This window comes from Molothrus aeneus, chromosome 1 (assembly GCF_037042795.1).
Source record: "Molothrus aeneus isolate 106 chromosome 1, BPBGC_Maene_1.0, whole genome shotgun sequence".
In the NCBI taxonomy this organism is placed as follows: Eukaryota; Metazoa; Chordata; class Aves; order Passeriformes; family Icteridae; genus Molothrus; species Molothrus aeneus.
This window is the reverse complement of record NC_089646.1, coordinates 1597125-1621389: the sequence shown is the minus strand read 5'-3', so window position 1 is coordinate 1621389 and position 24265 is coordinate 1597125. Positions and strand designations below refer to the sequence as shown.

Genomic DNA, 24265 nt, shown 5'->3' with positions numbered 1-24265 from the left:
TCGGAAGGGACCAACCAGGATCATAGAAGTCCAAGTCCTGGCCTTGCACTTGGGTTTTCCATCCCAATTCCCACAGCCTGGACTTCAGGAGTCTCAGGGGTGGTTTGGGATTGTCAGGGAGGTGATCCTGGCACTTCCACAGCTCCAGAATGTTCCATCCAGATTCCAAGCCGGAGTCATGAGGGGAAATGGCTCCTCCACCATCCAAATCTCCCCCTTCCTTTGAAATTCCCAGCTTTTGGGACCACAAAACCCAAAACCAGAAAAACTGGCACATCCAGGTGGCTCCAGAAAAGAGGGAATTTGGAGTTGTGGCTCTCTGGAAGTGGAGCTGCTTATCCGGAGTTTGGATGAAGCCTGAAATCAATCCCGCACACTGAGACACAACACAAATCATCAAAACCACCAAAAAATGACAAATGAACCCAATTCAGAGCTGCTCCACTTTCCAACAAAGTATTTTCCCTTGGGACAGAGTTTAGGGATACAGGACTTCCCAAAAAGCCTTCCCAAGTCTTTGGAATTACTGGAGATTTTGTGGAGCAAAAAAAAACACCTCCCCATCATGGAATGAGGGAATCCCAGGATGGTTTGGGTTGGAAAGGAGCTTGAGGATCATCCATGGGCAGGGACACCTCCCACTGTCCCAGGCTGCTCCAAGCCCTGTCCAAGCTGGCCTCGGGATCACAGGAGGGACGTTCCCGGTGGGATTCATCCCACAGAGCTCCAGCCATCAAATCCCACAGGGATACTCCAGGGGCTGGAGCCGGGCTGGGAGAGCTGGGAATGTTCCCCTGGAGAGAAGGAGGCTCCAGGGAGAGCTCAGAGCCCCTGGCAGGGCCTGGAGGGGCTCCAGGAGAGCTGGAGAAGGGCTGGGGACAAGGGATGGAGGGACAGGACACAGGGAATGGCTCCAGTGCCAGAGGGCAGGGATGGGTGGGAGATTGGGAATTCCTTTCCTTTCTTTTCTTTTCTTTTCCTTTCCTTTCCTTTCCTTTCCTTTCCTTTCCTTTCCTTTCCTTTCCTTTCCTTTCCTTTCCTTTCCTTTCCTTTCCTTCCCTTCCCTTCCCTTCCCTTCCCTTCCCCTTTAATTTTTTTAAGGAATTTGGCCCAAGGTATTTCCTTGTAAATTGGAACACGATTTTTTCTTTTCATGATTTCCATGGATTAAAAAAAAAAACCACCAAACAAACAAACCCCAACCATGGTCACAACCAAGGAGAGAGAGGGGGAGGAAACCTCACCCCATTCTCCAGGGGTGTTTATGAGCTTAAGTCTTCCCAATTTTTTTTTTTTTTAATGGAAATGTAGGAAAAAGATGCATTTCAGGAGTTTTTCCCTTTTTTTTTTTTTCCTGGCCCCCCCCTTCATCCCTCCATCCCTAATGGCTCTCCCAAAAAACATCCCGTGGGCATTTGCTGCAATAAAGCACAAAAACGAGGCCAAACTGCCCGAGAGGAGCCAAACCCAAGCCGGAACGGGATTTTTCTCACTCTGGGAATTTGCTGTGCTTGGAAGCGGCAATCCATTAAAAAAAAAAAAAAAAAAAAAAAAGTGTGGAAAACCAGGGAGCCCTAAGGACACGGAGAGCAGCTGGCATCGGGATCGAGAGTTTCGCTCCGAGGATACAACAGGGGCGGCTTCCAAGAGGTTTCCTCTCTCTTTTTGGGAAGCGTTTTCCAAGCTTGACTCACCTCCGGGAGCTGGGAAGGCTCTGGAGAGGATGTGGGCGAGGAAGAATTCCCAAATCCAGGAATCTCCTCTGATGATCCATGGGGAGTTTGGAGGTTGTTCCAGAGGGAGCCATCCCTGAGGTCTCCGGAACCTCCATTTTGGGTCCTGTTCCCACATTTGGCACCTGGGACACAGAATTCCCGTTTGGAATCCCTCAAATCCCTCAAATTTTGGGATTCCCCTATGGGATTTCAAGCTGGTGTGGGATTCCAAAGAGTTTGGGATCTACAGCCAGCAATAGGAGTCAGGAATACGGCACAAAAAATCCCAGAGAATCCCAAAGAATCCCAGAATGGTTTGGGATGGAAGGGATCTTAAGGATCATCCCATTCCAATCCACTTCTCATGGAAAAAGGGGCTTGGAGCAACCTGGGACAGTCTCTGGAACCTCCATTTTGGGTCCTGTTCCCACATTTGGCACCTGGGACACGGAATTCCCGTTTGGAATCCCTCAAATCCCTCAAATTTTGGGATTCCTCTATGTGGAATCCCACACCAGCTTGAAATTCCAGAGTTCGGGATCTAGAGCCAGCAAAACGAGCTGGGAATAAGGGCACAAAGAATCCCAGAAAATCCCAGAATGCTTTGGGGTGGAAGGGACCTCAAGGATCATCCCATTCCAATCCACCTCTCACGGAAAAAGGGACTTGGACCAGCCTGGGACAGTGGGAAGTGTCCCTGGGGATGGGGCTGGATGATCCTGAGAAATCCCTTCTGCCCCAATCCATTTGGGAATTCCATCCAGCAGCACCTCCAGCTCCTGTTTTCCAGCTGGGTGTTCCCACCACGTCCTGATTCCCAGGACTGCTCCTCCCCAGGGCAGGATTTCTTCTTGTTAAATCCACGAGGATCCCACCAGCCCATTTTTCCAGGATTTTGAGGCTCCTCTGGAATATCAGCCACTCTTCCCAGCCTCGCTGAAGATCATGGAATTCCAGAATGGTTTGGGTTGGAAGCTTTAAGCTCATCCAGGGCCACCTTCCAGCAGGGAATATTTTCCATATTTTCAATCCCAAAGCCCAACCCCACAGAATCCATGAAATCCCATTCCACAGGAAAACAGGGATGGATTTTTCCCCGCAAATTCCCAGCCAAGTGATGACAGGAGAGAAAAATCACAATTCCAAGAGATTTAATAAGAAGGAATTACAGGTGGAAAATCCTTCTGGCACATGGAATTCAGCCAATGTACAGCTCCAGGATGGGTTTCCCAAGGAATATTCCAAGGTTTTTTGGGATATGTTGGACTCAACACAACCCACAAAATACGGAGTCGGTGCTAAAACCACACGACAATAAAAAATATGGCACAAAGAACACCCAAAAACCGCTCAAATCCGAAAGATTTCCTTTGGGGAATTCTGGGTTGGACTCATCCCACTCCCAGATCCCATCCCAGCCTCAACAAACACGGATTTGGCGCAAAATCCACTTGGAAATCCATGGAAAAATGAGGTGCAGGACGTTCCTTCTCCTCTCACGACAAACCAGCAGCGATTTGGGGGTGGGGAACAACAGGAGGAGCTCCAAGAGGATTTTATTCCCAGGAAATAACTGATGGATATGGAATTATCACCGGATTTTCCAATAAAGTGCATGCCAGGAAAAACTTGGAATAAATCTTACTCCAGTCCTAACTAAGCTGAAGGAATACGAACCTTGCAAACAACACCCTCGACAGGTTTCGGTGTCTTTTTCTCCCCAAAATTAGGCTGGATTCCAAAAAAATGGGAAAAATTCCCACGGAATCCAAGGATTTGAAGCTTCACTGTTTAAAAATATTGCACTGAAAGTGTCGGATTTGAAAGCAACACCAAAAATACTTAAATTAAAATAAAAAAATAATTAAAAAATAAATATTTAACAGCAGCTCCTTGGAGGTAAAGGAGCTGGAAAAGGTAGGGATTGATGAAATGGGAATTTTTCCTGTGGAATATCAAAAATTTCAGAGGGGAATCTGCTCTCAACGGAGCCAAGTGTAAACTTCAGACTTTAATTGAAAATATTCCCTTTTTTTTTTAGGAATTCTGGAAAAGCCTTGAAATGTTTCATCACCACTGAGTGCAAATAAATAAAAAAATCAGGATCAGCTCCAAAGGGTTTTAGGGAAAGAGCTGGAGAGGGAATTCATGGGCGGGAAAGCAGCAAAATGAAAAAGCACATTAATGAACAAATTAATTATTAATTAATTAAGTCAGGTTTTGTCACATCCCTTCCTATTTACAGGGTTTGGCAGTGGAGAATCCACGAGTTCTGTTTCATCCCAATTGGAAATTTGGATCTTTCCACCCAAAAAAAGCTTCCAAACCTCATCCAAGATCCAAACCTTCTCCAAGATCTAAAACTCATCCAAGGTCCAACCATCATCCAACACGCAAACCTCATCCAAGATCCAAACATTATCCAAGGTCCAACCATCCAAGATCCAACCGTCATCCAAGATCAAAGTGTGATCCAAGGCCCTCACCTAAGATCCAATCATCCAAGATCCACCCATCATCCAACATCCAAACCTCATCCAAGATCCAACTGCCATCCAAGATCCAAACATCACCCAAAATCCAAACACTGTCCAAGATCCAAACCTCGTCCAAGGTCCAGCTGTGATCCAAGGTCCAAACAGTGTCCAAGATCCAAGCTTCATCCAAGGTCCAACCATCGTCCAACACGCAAACCTCATCCAAGATCCAAACAGTGTCCAAGATCCAACCCTCATCCAAGATCCAGCCGTGGTCCAAATTCCAATCATTATGCAAGATCCAAACCTCATCCAAGATCCAAACAGTGTCCAAGGTCCAACCATCCAAGATCCAACCGTGGTCCAAATTCCAATCATTATCCAAGATCCAAACCTCATCCAAGATCCAAACACTGTCCAAGGTCCAACCATCATCCAAGATCCAACCATGGTCCAAGATCCAATCATTATCCAAGATCCAACCATCATTCAAAATCCAAACACTGTCCAAGGTCCAAACCTCATCCAAGGTCCAGCAGTGATCCAAGGTCCAAACACTGTCCAAGATCCAAACTTCATCCAAGATCCAACCATCGTCCAACATGCAAACCTCATCCAAGATCCGAACATTATCCCAGGTTCAACCCTCATCTAAGATCCAACCATCCAAGATCATTATCCAAGATCCAACCATCATCCAAGATCCAAATCTCATCCAAGGTCCAACCATCACGCACAATCCAACCATGATCCAAGATCCAACGCTCATCCAAGATCCAACCACCATTCAACATCCAAATCTTATCCAAGGTCCAACCCTCATCCAAGACCCAATCATTCTCCAAGATCCAACCATCATCCAAGGTCCAACTGTGATCCAAGGTCCAAACACTGTCCAAGATCCAAAACTCATCCAAGATCCAGCCACCATCTAAGTGAGGAACCGCTTCAGGAACTCACTCCCAGCAGCGCCATTTTCCAAACCTCATCCCAAACCCCTCCCAAAGTGTCTCTGGAAAAACCAGTCCTGAACATCCCGGCTCCCCCACCCTCCTGCTCCGGCCGGGAAGCTACGTCAGCTTCCTCATCCTGCGGTTCTGCCGCTCGATGGTGAGCGTGGCGCGATCCACGGAGCTGCCGATGGAATCCAGGGCCTCGTCCTGCCGCTCCAGCTCCGCCTCCGTCTCCAGGGCCAGGCCCTTGAGCTTCTTCAGGATCTGCCAGCGGGAAACGCGGAGAGCTCGCGGTGAGGGCTTGGGAGCAATGGGATAATTCATGGAATGACATCCCAGAATCCCGGAATTTGGGGGCTTGGGAGCAATGGGAAAATTCATGGATGACATCCCAGAATCCCAGAATTTAGGGGCTTGGGAGCAATGGGATAATTCATGGATGACATCCCAGAATTTGGGGGCTTGGGAGCAATGGGAAAATTCATGGACTGACATCCCAGAATCTGGGTGGGAAGGGACCTTAAGGATGATCCAGTTCCAAGCAGGGACACCTCCCACCATCCCAGGTGGATCCAACCTGGCCTTGGACATTCCAGGGATCCAGGGGCAGCCACAGCTGCTCTGGGAATTCCATCCCAGCCCCTCCCCACCCTCCCAGCCAGGAATTTCTTCCCAGCATCCCATCCATCCCTGCCCTCTGGCAGGATCTTTTTCCCATTAGAAAAAAATAAAACTAAATAAATTAAAATCAAATAAAATCAAAGAAATAAAGTGTAAAAGAAAGAATAACATTTTAAAAATTAAAATAATTAAATTCGAAAAAATAAAATAACATAAATAAAATAAATAAAAATCAAACAAATGCAATTTAAAAAGAATAAAATCAAAAATTTGAAACAATTATATTTTAAAAATAAATAACATAACATAAATAACAAAAATAATAGAAATAAAATTAAAATAAAAATAAACTAAAATAAAACAAAATAAAATAAAATAAAATTTAAAATAAAAATTGGAAAATAATTATATAAAAAATAAAATAACATAACAAATTTAAAAAATAAAAATAGTATAAAAATAAAACAAAAATTGAAATATAAATAAAATGAAATAAAATGAAATAACATTAAATAACATAAATTTAAAAATAATTTAAAAATAAAAAATAATATTAAATTAAATTAAATAAAGCCAAAATAAATTCCTGTAAAATACCATAAAATACCATCCAATAAAATAGCTGGAAAACTGCAGGCAAATGAATTAGCAAAGAATTCCAAAAAAATAAAAAGTCAAAGGGAAAAAAATAAAAAGAGGCCCCTCAGCTTGGGAAGGACCTTGGGACACTGAGCACATCCAGAGGGGACAAGGAGGCTGGAGAGGGGCTGGGAACACAAACCCTGTGAGGAAGCCCTGAGGGAGCTGGGGGTGCTCAGCCTGGAGCAAAGGAGACTCAGGGCTGCCCCCATCACTCTCTGCAGCTCCTGAAAGGGGCCTGTGCTCAGCTGGCCCTGGGCTCTTTCTGCAGCAGCACTGACACAACCAGAGCACACAGCCTCGAGCTGCACCAGGGGAAGTTTAGGTTGGTGTGGAAACCCAGGGCACTGGGAATGTTTCTGTGTCTGCTCTGGGGTGCCCTGACCCCCAGGGCAGCACTGACTCTGACCCTCATTCATGGAGAAAGTTCCCCAGACTTCAAGATAGACTGGAACCCACAAAAGTGTGAAATAGATTATAGAGAGCAGTGCAGGTGTGTCACTGGGTGAGAAATTGAGGTTTTGGGGTTTTTAGTGTGTTGTGGATGGCAGCAAGATGGAGGGCACAGGGTGTCATCCTGGGTTTCTGCTTCATCCTTCTTCCTCCTTCTCCATGGGTTTGGGTGGCATTTTGTAATTGGGCAGAAAAGTCCCCATTGCAGCTCTGTGGGATCAGTGATTGGGTTCAAAGGGAAAATAATCCAGGTGTCAGCTCTTCATTGGACAGTTTAGTCTGAAAAGGCCTTGGAACAAGAGATTGTGGCCATTTTGTGCCTTCTAATGAAAAGCTGCTGAACTCCCAGCAGTGAGGCTGTTTTACTGATAAGAGATAATAAACACCTGAGTGTGAACATGAACTACTGTCTCAAGTGCCTTCAACCCAGACCCAGAGAAACCCACAACTGGAACCACCGCAGGCTGGATAGCAGGGAAAAGTTTTTCACAGGAAGAGTGATAAAGTTCTGGAATGGCTGCCCGGGGAGGTGGTGGAGTCCCCATGCCTGGGTGTGTTTAACAAAGCCTGGATGTGGCACTGGGGGCCAGGGTTTGGTTGAGCTGTCGGGGCTGGGTTGGACTCTGTGACCTTGAAGGTCTCTCCCAACCTGGTCATTCTGGGAATTCTGGTCATTCTGGGAATTCCATCCCCATTTTTACCTGTCGGAGCTCCTTGGCTTCCTCCTGGGATATTTTCTGCAGCTGCACCTGCTCCTTGTCCGGCCCTTCGGCGCTTCCCGCCGGCAATCCGGGATTCACCGCGGCTCCCAGGAATCCCGTGGCTGCCAGAGAAATTCCACATTAAGGAAAAATTCCTGCCTGGAAAGGAGGGGGAGCTTCAGGAACTCCCAGAGAAGCTGGGGAATCCCTGGGAATGTCCAAGGGTAGCTTGGAATAATGGAATCGCTGCTCCTGGAATCCTTAAGGATCGTTCTGGAATTCTGGGATAAAAGCGGTTGAGCTGTGCTTTGCTCCATGGGAATTTGGGAATGCCCAGGATCCAATTTTTCCCATTAAATTCTGGTTTTCTGGGAATATTCAAACTGTATTCCTTACAATTTCTCTTCATTTTTCTCTTTTTAAAATTTTCTCTTTATTTTTTCTTCATTTAATTGTATTTCATTTTATTTATGCTTTGTTATTTTTATTTTTATGCTATTTATGTTATTTTATTTTCTTTTTTAAATAATTATTTTTTAAATTTTATTTCTTACTTAGGGAGCCTTTGGAAAATGGGATTATTTGGAATGTGGGGATTCATGGGAATTCTCAGCTGTTTTTTGGGATAAAATTGTATCAAAGCTGTTCCAAAATTTCAGTGTTTATCCCCCAAAAAAAAAACACTGGGAAAAAGTGTAAAGCAGCTAAAAAAAATCCAGATTGTTGTTGTTGTTACTATTATTAACATTAATAAATAATTAATAATATTTTAAATAAAATACCCAGTAAGGATTGGACAAAAATGATTCCCTAAATTACTTTTCCACACGGAAGGAAGCCAAAATGGACTTTTTTGAGAATTTCTATAAATTCAGGCATAAGCTGAAGGCAGGGTTGGTGTAAACAAAAGGTGCAAGGATTGTGGCAGTTTTGAGGGAAAATTCAGAATTTTCCCAGAGATTTCCATGCCCTGCAGGGTTATTTATCCCAAAAATCCTTGGATCAATTCCCTATTGGTAAACACAGAGAGGGGAACAGAAAAAAACTATTTTTTCCCCCTCCTGATTTGAGAAAAAGGTAAAAAATAAGGAAAAAAATCAGTTTTCCATGGAAGAAGCCCAAAGGCTCCCACACAGTCCGTGAGCGCCACCTTGTGACGGAATGGGAACGGTGACAAATCCAAGGAAAACAGAGGAAAACCTGGAAAATCAGGATTTCCATCAGCTCCCCTTGCTTCCCAAGGTTTTCTAAATTAACCAGGGAAGGAGAACAAAATCCAGCTGGAAAACAGCAGGAAAACCTCTGGAAAAGGGCTGGAGATCTAATTATTTCCTGGAATTCCATCAGGAACTGGGAATTTTTTTGGGGTAACAGGAAATTACAGAGGCCAGAATTTACTTCCTTAAAAATCCAACAGCTTTTCCAAGCTGGAATATTGCTCAAAACCAGGATATTCCCCTTCCCTGCTGGAATTCCAACCAGAAATTGGTGGATTTATGAATTTATCCCAATTTTCCAGTTGTTTTTGGCTGTGGATCCATCTTCTCTTTGCTCCTTTGGGATTAAAAATTAGGAAAAAAAAAAGGATTCAGGGATGTTGGGAGGAATAAATTCCAAGCTGTTGAAAATTCCAAGGCTGGGTTAAAAAAACCCCATCCTGGAATTTTAGGATTAATAGTAGGGAATATCAAATTTCTTGTTGGGAATTTTCAGTCTCCAAAGTTTTCTTAAAATTATTCCAAAATCTCAGGAATTCCCACACCTGGACTTGTCTAATATCAAAATCCTGGGGGTTTTAATATAGGAAAATCAGGTTTATCCCATGTTTTAATTCAAGATTCCAGGATATCTGGGAAAAGTGTTCAGGATTTAGGGGAATTAAAGGTTTAATATAAATATTGGATATTGCACATGGGATATTGGATATTAAATATGGGATATTGGAAATTGGAAATTGGATATTTGGTATGGAATATGGGATATGGAATATGGGATACTGGACATGGGATACTGGATATAGGATATTGAATATGGGATATTTGATATGGGATATGGGATATTGGATATGGGATATTAATTCTTGGATATGGGATATTAGAAATAGGATGTGAGATATCAAATACTGGATATTTGATATGGGATATTAAACATTGACTATGGAATATTGGATATTGCACACTGAATATTGGATATTGACTACTGGATATGGGATATTGGATATTGGATATTAAATACTGGGTATTATTTATTGGGTATTGGATATGGAATATTGGATATTAAACTTTGGCTACAGAACATGGAATATCCATTATTAAATGCTGAATACCAGATATGAAATATTGGCTATGGGATATTAAATAGGGGATACTGAATATTGGATATTAAATACTGGATATGGAATATTGGATACTGGCTATTGGATATTGAACACTGACTAGTGGATATGGGATATTGGATATTAAATACTGGGCATCAATTATTGGATATTAATTATTGGGTATTGGATATGGAATACTGGATATTAAACATTGGCTACAGAACATGGAATATCCACTGTGAAATACTGGATACCAGATATGGAACATTGGATATGGGATATTAAATACTGGGTATTATTTATTGGATATTAATTATTGGGTATTGGATATGGAATACTGGATATTAAACAATGGCTACAGAACATGGAATATCCACTGTGAAATACTGGATACCAGATATGGAACATTGGATATGGGATATTAAATACTGGGTATTATTTATTGGATATTAATTATTGGGTATTGGATATGGAATACTGGATATTAAACATTGGCTACAGAACATGGAATATCCACTGTGAAATACTGGGTACCAGATATGGAACATTGGATATGGGATATTAAATATGAGATACTGAATATTGAATATCGGATGTTGGACATGGGTTACTGGATATTAAATATTGGATATGGAATATTGGATACTGGCTTTTGGATATTGAATACTGACTGCCAGATATGGGATACTGGATATTAAATACTGGGTATTAATTATTGGATAGTAATTTAATTGGATATTAAATACTGAATATTGGATATGGGTATTAAATACTGGATATTGGATATGGGATATTAAATATAGGATAGTGAATATTGAATGCTGGATGTTGGATATGGGATATTGGATATTAAATACTGGATACTGGATATGGGATACTGGATATTGGCTACTGAATATTGACTACCAGATTTGGGATACTGGATATTAAATAGCAGTTATTATTTATTGGATATTAATTATTGGGTATTGGATAGCAATTATTGGATGTTAATTATTGGCTACTGAACATTGGATATTCCCTTCCAGCTGGGAATTATCTCCAGGAAAAGCAGCAGCAGTGCCAAAGGCTCTGAAGCCCCCTGCAGTTTATTCCTTGGATTTATCATGGACTCGCTCACCATGGCCTCTGGAATACTCCTTGGAAAAACCTTTGGAGCCTGGAACCCCCTGGCACTCACCTGCCTGCCAGATGGACGCTCTCAAATCCACCTGACATTGAACAGTGGATAATGGATATGGGATACTGGATATCAAACAATGGATACTGGACATTAAACACTGGATATTGGACATTAAACACTGGATATTGGACATTAGATAAGGGATACTGGATACTAATTATTGGGTATTGGATAGCAATTATTGGATGTTAATTATTGGCTACTGAATATTGGATATTCCCTTCCAGCTGGGAATTAACTCCAGGAAAAGCAGCAGCAGTGCCAAAGGCTCTGAAGCCCCCTGCAGTTTATTCCTTGGATTTATCGTGGACTCGCTCACCATGGCCTCTGGAATATTCCTTGGAAAAACCTTTGGAGCCTGGAACCCCCTGGCACTCACCTGCCTGCCAGATGGACGTTCCCAAATCCGCCTGATATTGAACGTTGGATACTGGATATTAAACACTGGATATTGGACATTAAACTCTGGATATTGGACATTAGGTAAAGGATACTGGATACTAATTATTGGGTATTGGATAGCAATTATTGGATGTTAATTATTGGCTACTGAACATTGGATATTCCCTTCCAGCTGGGAATTAACTCCAGGAAAAGCAGCAGCAGTGCCAAAGGCTCTGAAGCCCCCTGCAGTTTATTCCTTGGATTTATCATGGACTCGCTCACCATGGCCTCTGGAATACTCCTTGGAAAAACCTTTGGAGCCTGGAACCCCCTGGCACCCACCTGCCTGCCAGATGGACGCTCTCAAATCCGCCTGACATTGAACATTGGATACTGGATATGGGATACTGGATATTAAACACTGGATACTGGATATTAAACACTGGATACTGGACATTAAACACTGGATACTGGACATTAAACACTGGATATTAATTATTGGGTATTCATTATTGGCTATTGAATATTCCCTTCCAGCTGGGAATTAACTCCAGAAAAAAAGGCTCTGAAGGTACCCGGAGTTTATTCCTTGGATTTACCCTCACCATGGACAAATCCACCATGCCCTGAGTCACGCACCATGACTCACTGCAGGGCCAGTTTGCCTCTGGGAATACTCCTCGGATAAAAACCTTTGGAGCCCGGAACCCCCCGGCACGCACCTGCCTGCCAGATGGACGTCCCCAGATCCGCCTGAGGGGACTTCCTGGCTCCGGCAAATCCAAGAGCATCCTCCAAGAACTGGATTTTCTTGCTGAACTGCATCTGGAGGACGGGGATGGCCTCGGGCATGCGCGCGGCCAGGAGCCGGTAGGAGGTGTCGGGTTTGCCGATGAACCTCTGCCGGACGCTGATCTCGTAGGGAGTGTGCACCCAGATGTCATCCACGTCCCGGGCCTCGAAGCGGTGCAGGAGCTGGGAATTGCAATCCTGGATCTCCAGGCCCGAGGGAAGCACCGTGAGTTTGCCGGGTTTGGCGCTGGAGTCTGTCCTGTGGGTGATGATCACGGGGATTCGCAGCAGGATTCCCTCCTGGCTTTTGGGATCCGCAGCCGCGGGGGTTTCCTTGGGCTTCGCTTCCACAGGCGTTTTCCAGAGTTTGGTGCTGAAGGGCCACCAGGAGGGAGATTCCAGCTCTGTTAACAGCCTGGAAGAGGGAAGGGAGGGTTAGGAGAGGGAAAAGCTCTGGATATCCCAGCAGCTCCAAGAAAATCCCCACAGACACGGGAATTCCTTAATCCGTCCTCAAACGCATCCACAATTTCCCAGGATGCAGGCAGTTCAAACGCCACCTTCTCCTCAAAATCCATTGGAAAAACTCCCAGAATCCCAGCTGGGAATTAAGAAATGGAAGTGGATTTTTCCAGGTCCCTTTCCATGTGTGTGTTCCTCAATATTCCCACTCCTGCCCATCCATCACCACTTCCAAGGCCTTTTCCTGCTCCTTTTCCTCCACCCCCTTAGCCTGATGCCACTTTTTCCTTTGCTCCTTACCCAAATCCCCAGATAAAACACTAAAAATTCCAGCTTGAGGCTCCAAATTCCAGCAGAAACTTCCCAGAAGTGTCCAGACCCCACCTTTCCATCAGTTTTGGGGCAGCTCCCTACGGAAAACATTCCCAGCGAACAGGGAAGGGAGCCAGGGCTGGAACTGTTCAGGTTCAGCTCCTGCTCCAAGGACAAGGAAAATATTCCCCTTTTTTTCAAAGGAAAACCAACAATAATCATCCCAAAAATCCCAATTTAATCCCATTTTCATTCCCTGTTTTAAGTCCATTAAAACTTTTGGGATACTCCCAGGAATTCCCTGCTCTATAAATTCAATAAAACTGGGAAGAGCCCTCTGGAATTCCCTGCTGCAGCTCCGAGCTGGGTAATGTTTGGCCACCCTTGAATCCGTGGAATTCCAAGTCTGTTCCCACTCCTCTCCTCTCCTTGTGCTCCAGAGCTGCATTCCCCTCACTCCTGCTGGAATTTTATCCAGAGGGCTCCAAGATAAGGAAACACTTGGCACAAATATTCCCAGGGAGCCCTGGCTGCTCCCTGGCTGTTGGAATATTGGATATTCCAATCCTGCCACGAGCTTGCCCAAAATTCCCAATTTTGGCTTCTTTCCTTCCTTCCCATTCAATCCAAGGTGTTTTAAAGGCTTGGAGATATTCCTAGAAAATCTAAGCAAAGGATTTCCAGGGAAGCTGTGGGGGAAAAGGGAGGGAAGAAAAGAGGGTGGGAAAAGGGAAAAAAGGCAGGAGAGGAAAAAAGGGAGGGAAAAAACAGAGGGAAACAAAAATGGTGGGGGAAAATCATGAGGGACAAAAATGGTGAGGGAAAAAGGGCGGGAAAGAAAAAAAGAGCAGGGAGATAGGGAAGGGAAAAAACAGAGGGAAACAAAAATGGCAGGGAAAAAATCGTGAGGGAAAAACGGCGGGGAAAAAAGGGCGGGAAGGAAAAGGCAGGAAAGAAGCTGGCACAGCTCTGGATTTCCCAGGAATGGCAGCAGAAATGGGCACTGCAGACACTGCTCTTATCCCAGTTTTATTCTTCTGGAGCAGGGCACGGGCAGGAGGAAGGAGATTGGGGCACTCCTGAATTCCCAGAGCTGAATTCCCAACATCTCCTGAGCCCACGGGCACAAAGGCTTGGACTGGAAGGGATCCTAAGGATGATCCCAGTCCATGGGCAGGGAATTCCCACTGCCCCAGGGTGCTCCAGCCTGGCCTTGGGCACTGCCAGGGATCCAGGGGCAGCCACAGCTGCTCTGGGAATTCCATCCCAGCCAGGAATTCCCAATTCCCAATCTCCCATCCATCCCTGCCCTCTGGCAGTGGGAGCCATTCCCTGTGTCCTGTCCCTCCATCCCTTGTCCCCAGTCCCTCTCCAGCTCTCCTGGAGCCCCTCCAGGCCCTGCCAGGGGCTCTGAGCTCTCCCTGGATTTTTCCTTCCTCCAGGTGAGCATTCCCAACTCCCTCAGTGCTTCCTCATGGAGCTGCTCCATCCTTCCAATGAAAAATCCACAGTTTCATTTCCCAAAGCCCTCCCCCAGAAATTCCAGGCCCCCCAAACCATTCCCAGCTCCGGGAACGCTCCCATTCCAAACCTGTCAGCCACATCCATGTCCCCCTCGATCTTGTGGAGTCCCCTCATGATGTTGTCGAACTGTTCCCCCTGGGAATGCAGCACCTTGGCCGTGTCCTCCAGGCGTTTCTGCGACCCCTCCAACATTCCCGTTAATTCCTTGCCCTTGCTGGATTCCAAGGCCGCTCCCGCTCCGGCCTCCTGGCTGGACAGCAGCTGCTCCCTCCAGAAATGCTCCAGGATGTTGAACACCACATTCCTGTTGGGATGCAGGGAGCTGAACCAGTGCTTGGTGCCTTTCTCCAGGATGGTGAGGGAGCTGAAGATTAAATGGGAAGATTCCTTCTTGATCTCGCCGATCCCGGAAAGATGGAAATCCACCAGGAGCTCTCCCGTTTTGTCAGCCGTGAATTTGATGGAAGCGGGAGTCAGGGAGAGCTTCCCAGGGATCCATTGTTTGCTGGTGTCCAGGTAGTAGGAGCAAGGCCAGGAGTGGATCCGGATGTCCTCGTTCATCAGCTCGCTCTTCCCGGCCTCCTCTCCCAGGGAAACGCTCTCCAATCCAGCAGGAGACACTAAAATCCAAGGGGGAAAAGCAGGAATCCTGAATAAACACACATGAATCGATCCTGGCTCTTTTCAGCTGGATGTCCAAGGAATTTGGGAAGCATTTCTAACCACAGGAATATTCCCTCTGGAAAAGCCCATCATGCATTTTCTCAATAATTCCATTCATATCCCGGAATATTCCCATTCCTATCTCATCTCAGCTTCCCACAGATCAACAGGCACCGAGGAAAATCCACAATATCCCAAAATTCCAGATTTCCTCTGGAAAACCCCATCAACATCACCGGCCATGCATTTTCCCAATAATTTCATCCATATCCTGGAATATTCCCATTCCTCTTACCTCGGTTTACCACAGGCCAGCAAGTACTAAGGGAAATCCCGGACATCCCAAAATTCCAGATTTCCTCTGGAAAGGGCTGTCAACATCACTCGCCACAACACGTTCCCGAGAATTCCATCCATATCCTGGAATATTCCCATTCCCAGCTCATCTCGGTTTCCCACGGACCAACAGACACAGATGAAAATCCAGGATATCCCAAAATTCCAGATTTCCTCTGGAAAGGGCTGTCAACATCACTGCCCACCCCATGTTCCCAATAATTCCATTCATATCCTGGAATATTCCCATTCCCAGCTCATCTCGGCTTCCCACAGACCAACGAGCACTGAGGAAAATCCAGGATATCCCAAAATTCCAGCTCACCCATATTTACAAATCCCCGCTCTTTCCCCTTCCCCTCTGCAATCTCAAATCCAGGCACATTAAACACACTGCAGGAATTCTCCTGGAACTGTCAATATTCCTTACGAATTCCCAGTATTCTCCAGGAATTCCCAGTATTCTCTGGGATTTGTCAATCTTCTCCAGGAAATCCCAGCATTCTCCAGGATTTGTAAATATTCCCCACAAATTCCCAGTATTCTCTGCTAATTCCCAGTCTTGCCCAGGATCTGTCAATATTCTCCAGGAAATCCCAATATTCTCTAGGAAATCCCAAAATTCCCCAGGAATTCGCACTATTCTCTGCAAATTCCCAGTATTCCATAGGAAATCCCAGTATTCTCAGGGATTTGTCAATATTCTCCAGGAAATCCCAGAATTCCCCAGGAAATCCCAGAATTCTCTGCTAATTCCCAGTATTGTCCAGGAAATCCCAATATTCTCCAGGAAATCCCAGTATTCCCCAGCAATTCCCAAAATTCCTCATGAATTCCCAGTATTTTCCAGGATTTGTCAATATTCTCCAGGAAATCCCAATATTCTCCAGGAATTCCCAGTATTCTTCAGGAATTCCCAGTATTTTCTGGGAATTCCCAAAATTCTCCAGGAATTCCTTCTGTCCAAACAATCCCAACTTTGGAATGGGCAATTCCACCCCTGGAATGGCTTCTCTCCACCCTTCCAGAAGTTTCTTGGGTCCAAGGGTTGGAATTTTCCTGGAATATCTTCCTCATGGCTGTGGTTTCCAGCACCAAGGCCTGCTTCCATCCCATAATTAATTTGGGAATGCTGATGACATCACTGGGAATTCATCCATGATCCATCATCTTCTCCAAGGCTTGGATATTCCAGGAGCTCTGGAATTCTGCTGCGCCATTAATGAGATTCCCACTCATTGCCCTCCTTAATCCCACCCCAATCCTCCAAGAAAAGTTGAGGAATTCTCAGGAAAACAAAAAAATTCCTTCTGCAGGAATGCTGAATTCCTGATCCCACCCCGAGATCTCCCAGTGTTTTCAGGCTGCTCCATCCTTAATTCCTTAAAAAGTTCAGTTCAAGAGATTTTTTAAAATTATTGTTTTTAATAAATAATTTTTAATTATTATTTGTAATAACTATTTTAAAGTTAAATAATTTTAAAATAAATGTTTAATTAAATATATTCAATATTCCCATATAATTAAGATAAAGATTAGTCCATGCTATATCCCAAAAAAATCCTTTATTTGGTTTCCATCCCTTATTTCCGTGGATTTTTAAGAACTTTTTTTTCATTATCAATGTCAGAGATGAAATGGAAAAAAAGAAATCAGCCATAAATTGGTAAAAAAAATGGAATTTAAAGTGAAAATTCTCCACCTCTTTTGATCCAATAAATCCACAACCCTCAAGAAAACTGTGGGAAAAGAGGGAGCAAAATCCCAGGAAAATTTGATTTCAAGGAGTGGTTGCAGCCAAGTTTTCAGCAAGGAAAAAAATTCCAAAGGAAAACACAATCAAGGCTGTTCCCAACATGAAAATTCCTTTAATAATCAAGGATTTATATTTAATAAATTAAAATAAGTTCTTCCTGAGCCTTATCCCAAGTTTCTTATCTGGATTTGCATCCAGGGAATTTTCAGGGAGGAATTTTCTCCCTCAGGGATTTTTTCCGTAGTTTTCACCAAGGAAAAATTTCTAAAGACAAATACAACTGAGGCTATTCCCAAAATGAAAATTCCTTAAAATATAATGGATTTATTTAATAATAAATTAACATGAGCTCTTCTTGATCCTTAATCCAAGCTTCTTACCTGGATTTGGATCCATGGAATTCTCAAGGAGGAATTTTTTCCCAAGTTTTCACCAAGGAAAAAAATTCTAAAGGAAAATTCAACTGAGGCTGTTCCCAAAATGAAATTCCTTTAAAAAAAAAAATCAAGGATTTGTATCTTATTATAAATCAAAAAGAAGCTCTTCCTGAGCCTCATCCCAAGTTTCTTACCTGGATTTGGATCCATGGAATTCTCCAGGAGCATTTTTTCCCCCCTCAGGGAGGAATTTTTTCCCCCTCAGGGATTTTTCTTTTTTTTCTCTTCAAGTTTTGAGAAAAACAAACTTGGAACTAAAGGAAAACACAGCGGAGGCTGTTCCCAGAATGAGAATTCCTTTAGAAATCCAGGATTTGTAGAGAGTAAGGAAGAAATGCCAGGGCAGCACAGGCAGAGCCGTCACTTCCCGGGGTTTTTGTACCTGGATTTGTCTCTGGTCCTGTGACTCCTGACTCACCTGGCAGCCCCAAGCTTCACTCAGCTCCTTGCTGGGCCGCAGGGCAAATTCCCAAGGAAAAATCCAGCTGGGATTTAAATCCTTTTTTTTTTTTCAAGGAAAAATCCAGTTGGGAATGAAATCCTTTATTTCCCAAGGAAAAATCCAGCTGGGAACAAAATCCTTTTTTTCTTTTCCAAGGAAAAATCCAGTTGGGAATTAAATCCTTTTTTTTTTCTTTTCCAAGGAAAAATCCAGTTGGGAACGAAATCCTTTTTATTTTTCCCCAAGAAAAAAAAAGCAATTGGGAATTAAACCCTTTTTTTTTTTTTCCCTTTCTCCCAAGGAAAAATCCAGTTGGAAATTAAATTATTTTTTCTTTTCCAAGGGAAAATCCAGTTGGGAATTAAATCCTGTTTTTTTTTCCACAAGAAAATAAAGCAATTGGGAATTAAACCCTTTTTTTTTTCCCTTTCTCCCAAGGAAAAATCCAGTTGGAAATGAAATTCTTTTTTCTTTTTCAAGGAAAAATCCAGTGGGGAACGAAATCCTTTTTTTCTTTTCAAGGAAAAATCCAGTTGGGAATTAAATTCTGGTTTTTTTCCACAAGAAAATAAAGCAATTGGGAATTAAACCCTTTTTTTTTCCCTTTCTCCCAAGGAAAAATCCAGTTGGAAATTAAATTATTTTTTTCTTTTCCAAGGAAAAATCCAGTTGGGAACGAAATCCTTTTTGTTTACAAGGAAAAATCCAGATGAGAATGGAATCTTTTTTTTATTGCAAGGAAAAATCGAGTTGGGAATTAAATCCTTTATTCTCCCAAGGAAAAATCCAGCTGGGATTTAAATCCTTTTTTCCCAAGGAAAAATCCAGTGGGGAACGAAATCCTTTTTTTCTTTTCCAAGGAAAAATACAGTTGGGAATTAAATCCTTTTTTTCTTTTCCAAGGAAAAATCCAGCTGAAAATGAAATCCTTTTTTTTTTCCCCAAGAAAGAATCCAATTGAGAATGAAACCCTTTTTTTTTTTTTTGTCCAATTAAATGATATTTAATTGCAACAGTTCTGAAAAATTCTTCTCTCTCCGAGAAGAAATTTAAATTTCCAATGAAAAGACTAAAGAATTTTTTTTCCAACATAAGGCAAAAGAAATGGTTGGAATTCCTGGAAAACCAAGGGGCAGGATTGTCCTGGATTTCAGGATGAGAACCAGGGGATGGTTTGGGGAAGGATCTTAAAGATGATCCAGTTCCAGCTGCCATGGGAACACCTTCCACTGTCCCAAATATTCCACAAGAAATTCCATTTTTTTCCCCCAAATGTTTCCTCACCATCTGCTCTCAGATCAGATCTGGACTCTCCCATTATCCACACTCTCTTTTTTTTAGGTAATAATTGGATTTTTGGCCACATCTGCCCCAAAATCCTGGAATTCCATCCACAGCAACCCCTGGCAGCAAATCCATGGAATGATCAGGATTGGTGGAAAAATAAAACAAAGAAAATCAAATCGCTTCCGAATTCTTTGTAAACTCAAAAATAGTTTGGAAACTTGGGAATGCCACAGGTTTGGAGACTTGGGAATGTCACAATCCTTCATCCAGGAGACACCTGAGGGATTCCACAAGAAATTCCTTCAGCTTCTTCCCAAAATATTCCCTCACAACTTGTTCCCAGATCAGTCTTTTCCTATGGAGACTCTTCCATTATCCACACTCTTTTGTTTTTAGGAAATAATTGGATTTTTGGCCAAATCTGCCCCCAAGTCCTGGAATTCCATGCCCAGCAAGGCCAAACAGGGAGATGTGGATTTAACATCTGGCAGCAAATCCATGGAAAAACTGGGATTGGTGGGAAAATAAAACAAAAAAAAAAAATCAAATTGCTTCTGAATTCTTTGTAAATTCAGGAATAGATTTGGAAACTTGGGAATGTCACAATCCTTCATCCAGGAGACACCTGAGGGATTCCACAAGAAATTCCTTCAGCTTCTTCCCAAAACGTTCCCTCACAATTTTTTCTCACCTCAAATGGGAACTCTTCCATTATCCACACTCTTTTTTTTAGGGAGTAATTGGATTTTTGGCCACATCTGCCCCAAAATCCTGGCATTCCATCCACAGCAACCCCTGGGATTCATAACAGGGAGATGTGGATTTGACATCCATGGAAAGGTTGGGATCAGGGGAAAAACAAAACAAAAAAAATCAAATTGCTTCTGAATTCTTTGTAAATTCAGGAATAGATTTGGAAACTTGGGAATGTCACAATCCTTCATCCAGGAGACACCTGAGGGATTCCACAAGAAATTCCTTCAGCTTCTTCCAAAATGTTCCCTCACAATTTGTTCCCAGAACAAATGGGAACTCTCCCATTATCCACACTTTTTTTCGGAAATAATCGGATTTTTGGCCCCATCTGCCCCCAAATCCTGGCATCCCATGCCCAGCAAGGCCTGGATCAGCAGCAGGGACATGAGGATTTGGTATCCAGCAGTGTCACGGGGATTTTGCAGGAATTTTTTTCCTGGAATATCATCCAGTGGCTGCTCCCATAAAAAGGAGCTGATTCACCTTTGGTGAGATCACCCAATTAACCAGGAGCGTTACTAATTAGTTAATTAGGGGGAGGAGCTGGCACCATCCCTGGGTGATGTTCCCATCAACATTTCATTCCCAGGTTTTTTGGGAATGATGGCCGGAACATTCCTGCACTTTTTGTTGTTTATTTTCTCTCCTCCTGCTCAGCCGAGGATTCCACAGGGTGGTTTATTCCCAGAAATAAATCTGGGAAATGCTGACCTTCAAACTCCTGAGAGCTACAATCAATAAATGAGTTTATAAATCCTACCCAGGCACTCTCCCTCTTTTTTTTAATTAAGACTCAATTCCAGGATTGATAAATCCACAAATTCCAAATTTAGGATTTTCCAAGCTGTGAAGTATCCAGGCCTGACCTCATTCCTTCATTCCCAAGCCTCACTTCTGTTTCCTCACCCCAAGCTGGAATTCCTCCCTCCTGCCAAGGATTTCCATCCCTTCCTCTTCCTTTTTTTCCAGGAGTTTTCCTCCTCCCCACCCCAATGGAGCAGAGAATTCCAGCGGTTTGGGATGGGAGGGACCTTAAGGATGATCCCATTAATGGATCCTCCACTATCCCAGGCGGATCCAAGCTGACCTTGGACATTTCCATGAAGGAATTTTCCAAATATCCAACCAAAAGCTCCCTCTGCTCCTTGTCCCTGTTCCCTGGCAGCAGAGCCAGACCCCAGAAGTTCCCCCTGAGCCTCCTTTTCCTCAGGCTGAACATTCCCAGCTCCCTCAGGATTCCCCAGCCCACGCTCCCACACAACTCAGCGTCACCTGCTGGGGAGGATGAAACAGAAAAGCCTTGTAAATGTGATTGTCTGGCAAAAGATTTTGAGAATATGGAAACTGTGAGCAAGATTGAAATGAAAGCAAGCTTTGAGATCCCTCAGTCACTGAACAACTGGAAAACAATGGTGTGGCTGGACTGAAGGCAATCAAACAACACCCTCTGCTCTCAGACAGCTCCAAGGGTCAGAGCAGACCCTACAGCTTGGCAGAAGGGACCCAAAGAGGAGTTTTTAGGGTTTAAGATGTAACACAGGATGGTAATGTAGGAATGTGCCCCCTGATGACAATGACAAAACTCTGTCCTTTGTCCCCTTAGAAGGAAATGAGCCCAGAAGTTTCTGTGGGAGCCCAGGAAATTCCTCTGGCTGCCCTGCAGGACTCGAGCCCCTGCCCAGGGGGCTCAGAGACCCTGGCACAGAGCCCAAGACCCCTGTGCCTTTGATTGAGCCCTTGGAAAAAACAATTGCCAACCTTTATATGAAGAATTACAAGCCAGTAGAATGACAGTGAATTTATCACAGAGTGAAAAATAGATTTTTGGGGTTTTTGGACTGGGGGTTCAGGGGGCAAGATGGAGGAATCTGGGTGTGTCCAGCCTTTCTCCTTCTCCTTCTTGGCCTCCATCTCCTGCTGTGATGGTGGCACTTTTGGGTTGGTTTAGAGTAGAAGCTCAGTGTCTAACACAGGTGATGGGTATTGGGAAGGAACTGTAAATATTGCACAGGTAGTTTTTAGTATAAAAAGATAACACTGCCCTGGGGCAGGCAGAGTGCCTCTGTCTGTGCTGCTGAGCGGAGCTGGGCTGGACAGGAGAAAGAATTTTATAGACAAGGAACAATAAACAACCTTGAGACCGAGAAATGAAGAGCTCTGACTCCTTCTCTGAGCACTGGGCTGGGAAAAGAGACTTTCCAACACATCTCGGGGTCACTGTGAGCAGCCAGAGAACCAGAGAAGTTTCTCTCATTGATTAAGTGAAAAAGCACCTCATAGGACCAGGGGGATTGCATCTCAAACCTAAGGACAGCTAATCAGACAGAAGCCAAAAAAGTCCTGCCTGAGCAATTAACTAGAAAAAGAGTGAACAAAGAAACTAATGGCTTTTGTGAGAAGCAAAAACCTCTGGCACCTGGCTCCGTTTTTCTCTGTTTGTTATTTTGCCTTTTATTAAACCTCTTTGTTTCCAACACTGCAACAGAAGCCATCCTGCTGATTTTTATGCCTCCAAAGGTGGCTGAGCTATCTCGGGTGTGTCACAGGCCTCCTGGAGCTCATTACACCTGGCTCAAAGAAAACACTCTAACATGGATTGCACTGATTCTTACAGGCTGTATGGAAATGCTGTAGGATTTGTAGGCTGCATTAGACTGGTTAGTGAGAATTAGAATATTCAACACAGAAGATTTATTGTATTGTAACAGGAACCTCACTCTCTCATCCTCTTTTACTCTCTTCTCTCTCTGTCTCATCCTCTCTCCCCCTCTCTTCCCTCGTGCCTGCTCTGAGCTGTGCCTGGCAGCTCCCAGCAGGCCCCTGCACCCCGGCCCTTTGCAATAAACCCCAAATCCCAAAAGGCCCCTGCACCCCGGCCCCTTGCAATAAACCCCAAATCCCAAGCCCTGGCTCCAGAGATCTTGTCTCTGTCCATCCCCACTGTCCTACCTCACTTTGCTTCTACAGTTATCCAGGAATTTATTGATCTCCCCCAATCCCCTCACCCAGGTCCCTTCCCTACCCATCAATTCCCTCTCCAAATCTCTGCCCCGCTCCCAGCCCATCCCAGCCCCGCTCGAGCCTTCCCCGGGTGCCAGCTCAGCCCAGGATCCAACTCATGGAGCCTCCCAGCCCCATCCCGAGCCCCTCAATTCCCGGCCCCCCCTCCAAGCCCCGGCTCGGAGCCGCCGTCGCTCCCCGGTTCCCGGTGTGGAACCTCCCCAGCCCCGGTCTGAGCCCAACCCAAGCCCCGACACAAAACCCCCGATCCGAGACCACACCGACCATGGATCAGAGCCCCCTCAAGCCCCATTTCCAACCCCGAGCTCCACCTCGAGCCCTTCTCACCCCATTTGGAGCCAATTCCAGTCCCTCCCACCTCAGCCAGGCCTCCCGGCCCAAGACCACACCAGCCATGTTGTGTGACTCCCCCCAGCCCCATTTCCAACCCCAAACTCCACCTCCCAGCTTCTCCCGTCCCATTTCGAGTCCCTCCAGCCCCATCCGGACACTCCCGGTCCAAGACCACACCGACCACGGACTGGAGCCCCCCCAGCCCCATTTCCAGCCCCTCTCCACCTCCAGCCCCTCCCGCCGCATTTCGAGTCTCCCCAGGCCCAGCCGGACCTCCCTGCCTCGGTCCAAGATCACTGCGGCGATAGATCGGAGACCCCTTTCCCTGTCCGGAGCCCCCCCAAGCCCCAATTTGTGACTCCTCCAGCCCCATTTCCAGCCCCAAGTTCCACGCCCAGCCCCTCCCGCGCCATTTCCAGTCCCTCCAGCCCCATCCAGACCTCCCTGTCCCGGTCCGAGACCACCGCGGCCATGGATCGGAGCCCCTCATTCCCTGTCCGAAGCTCTCCCAAGCCCCAGTTTGTGACCCCCTAGCCCCATTTCCAACCCCAAGCCCCACGTCCAGCGCCTCCCGCCCCATCTGGAGCTCCCCCAGCCCCATTTGGAGCCCCCCGGGCCCGTCCGAGCCCCCCCCACGGCTCCCCACGCACCTCCCTCAGTGCGGCACCGACCCCGCTCCGCGCCTGCGCCCTCCGCGCGCT

At 44.9% G+C, this 24265-nt stretch overlaps 1 protein-coding gene across 4 annotated transcripts; it reads right to left on the bottom strand.

The window, feature by feature from the left end:
• Positions 1–2849: 2849 nt before the first annotated feature.
• Positions 2850–24257, bottom strand: SNAP47 (synaptosome associated protein 47). 4 transcript variants are annotated; one of them, XR_010783717.1, is made up of 6 exons: positions 15492–16752; positions 14601–15153; positions 12166–12650; positions 7560–7681; positions 4500–5409; positions 2850–4409 (listed from the first exon to the last, which is right to left on the bottom strand). XR_010783717.1 is itself a non-coding variant. In XM_066550373.1 (6 exons), the coding sequence occupies exons 2-6, from the start codon at positions 17682–17684 to the stop codon at positions 5263–5265; spliced, it is 1323 nt and encodes a 440-aa protein (XP_066406470.1). In that variant the 5' UTR covers positions 17685–17777; positions 17860–18261; the 3' UTR covers positions 2850–5262. The 4 variants fall into 4 exon arrangements, 3 of the variants coding, with proteins under 3 accessions (XP_066406470.1, XP_066406478.1, XP_066406458.1); XM_066550373.1 differs by lacking the exon at positions 15492–16752 and adding exons at positions 17669–17777; positions 17860–18261 and having other exon boundaries at positions 2850–5409; XM_066550381.1 differs by lacking the exon at positions 15492–16752 and adding an exon at positions 24215–24257 and having other exon boundaries at positions 2850–5409.
• Positions 24258–24265: the final 8 nt, after the last annotated feature.

Bases quoted from the DNA above. Each gene is read 5' to 3' on its own strand.
- SNAP47 (XM_066550361.1), bottom strand. From the start codon at position 15,537: ATGTCCGGGATTTCCCTTAGTACTTGCTGGCCTGTGGTAAACCGAG. The intron at 15,154-15,491 runs GTAAGAGGAATG...CTTGGATTTTAG, and splicing joins CTGGCCTGTGGTAAACCGAG to TGTCTCCTGCTGGATTGGAG. The intron at 7,682-12,165 runs GTGCGTGCCGGG...TTTCTCTGGCAG, and splicing joins GACGTCCATCTGGCAGGCAG to CCACGGGATTCCTGGGAGCC.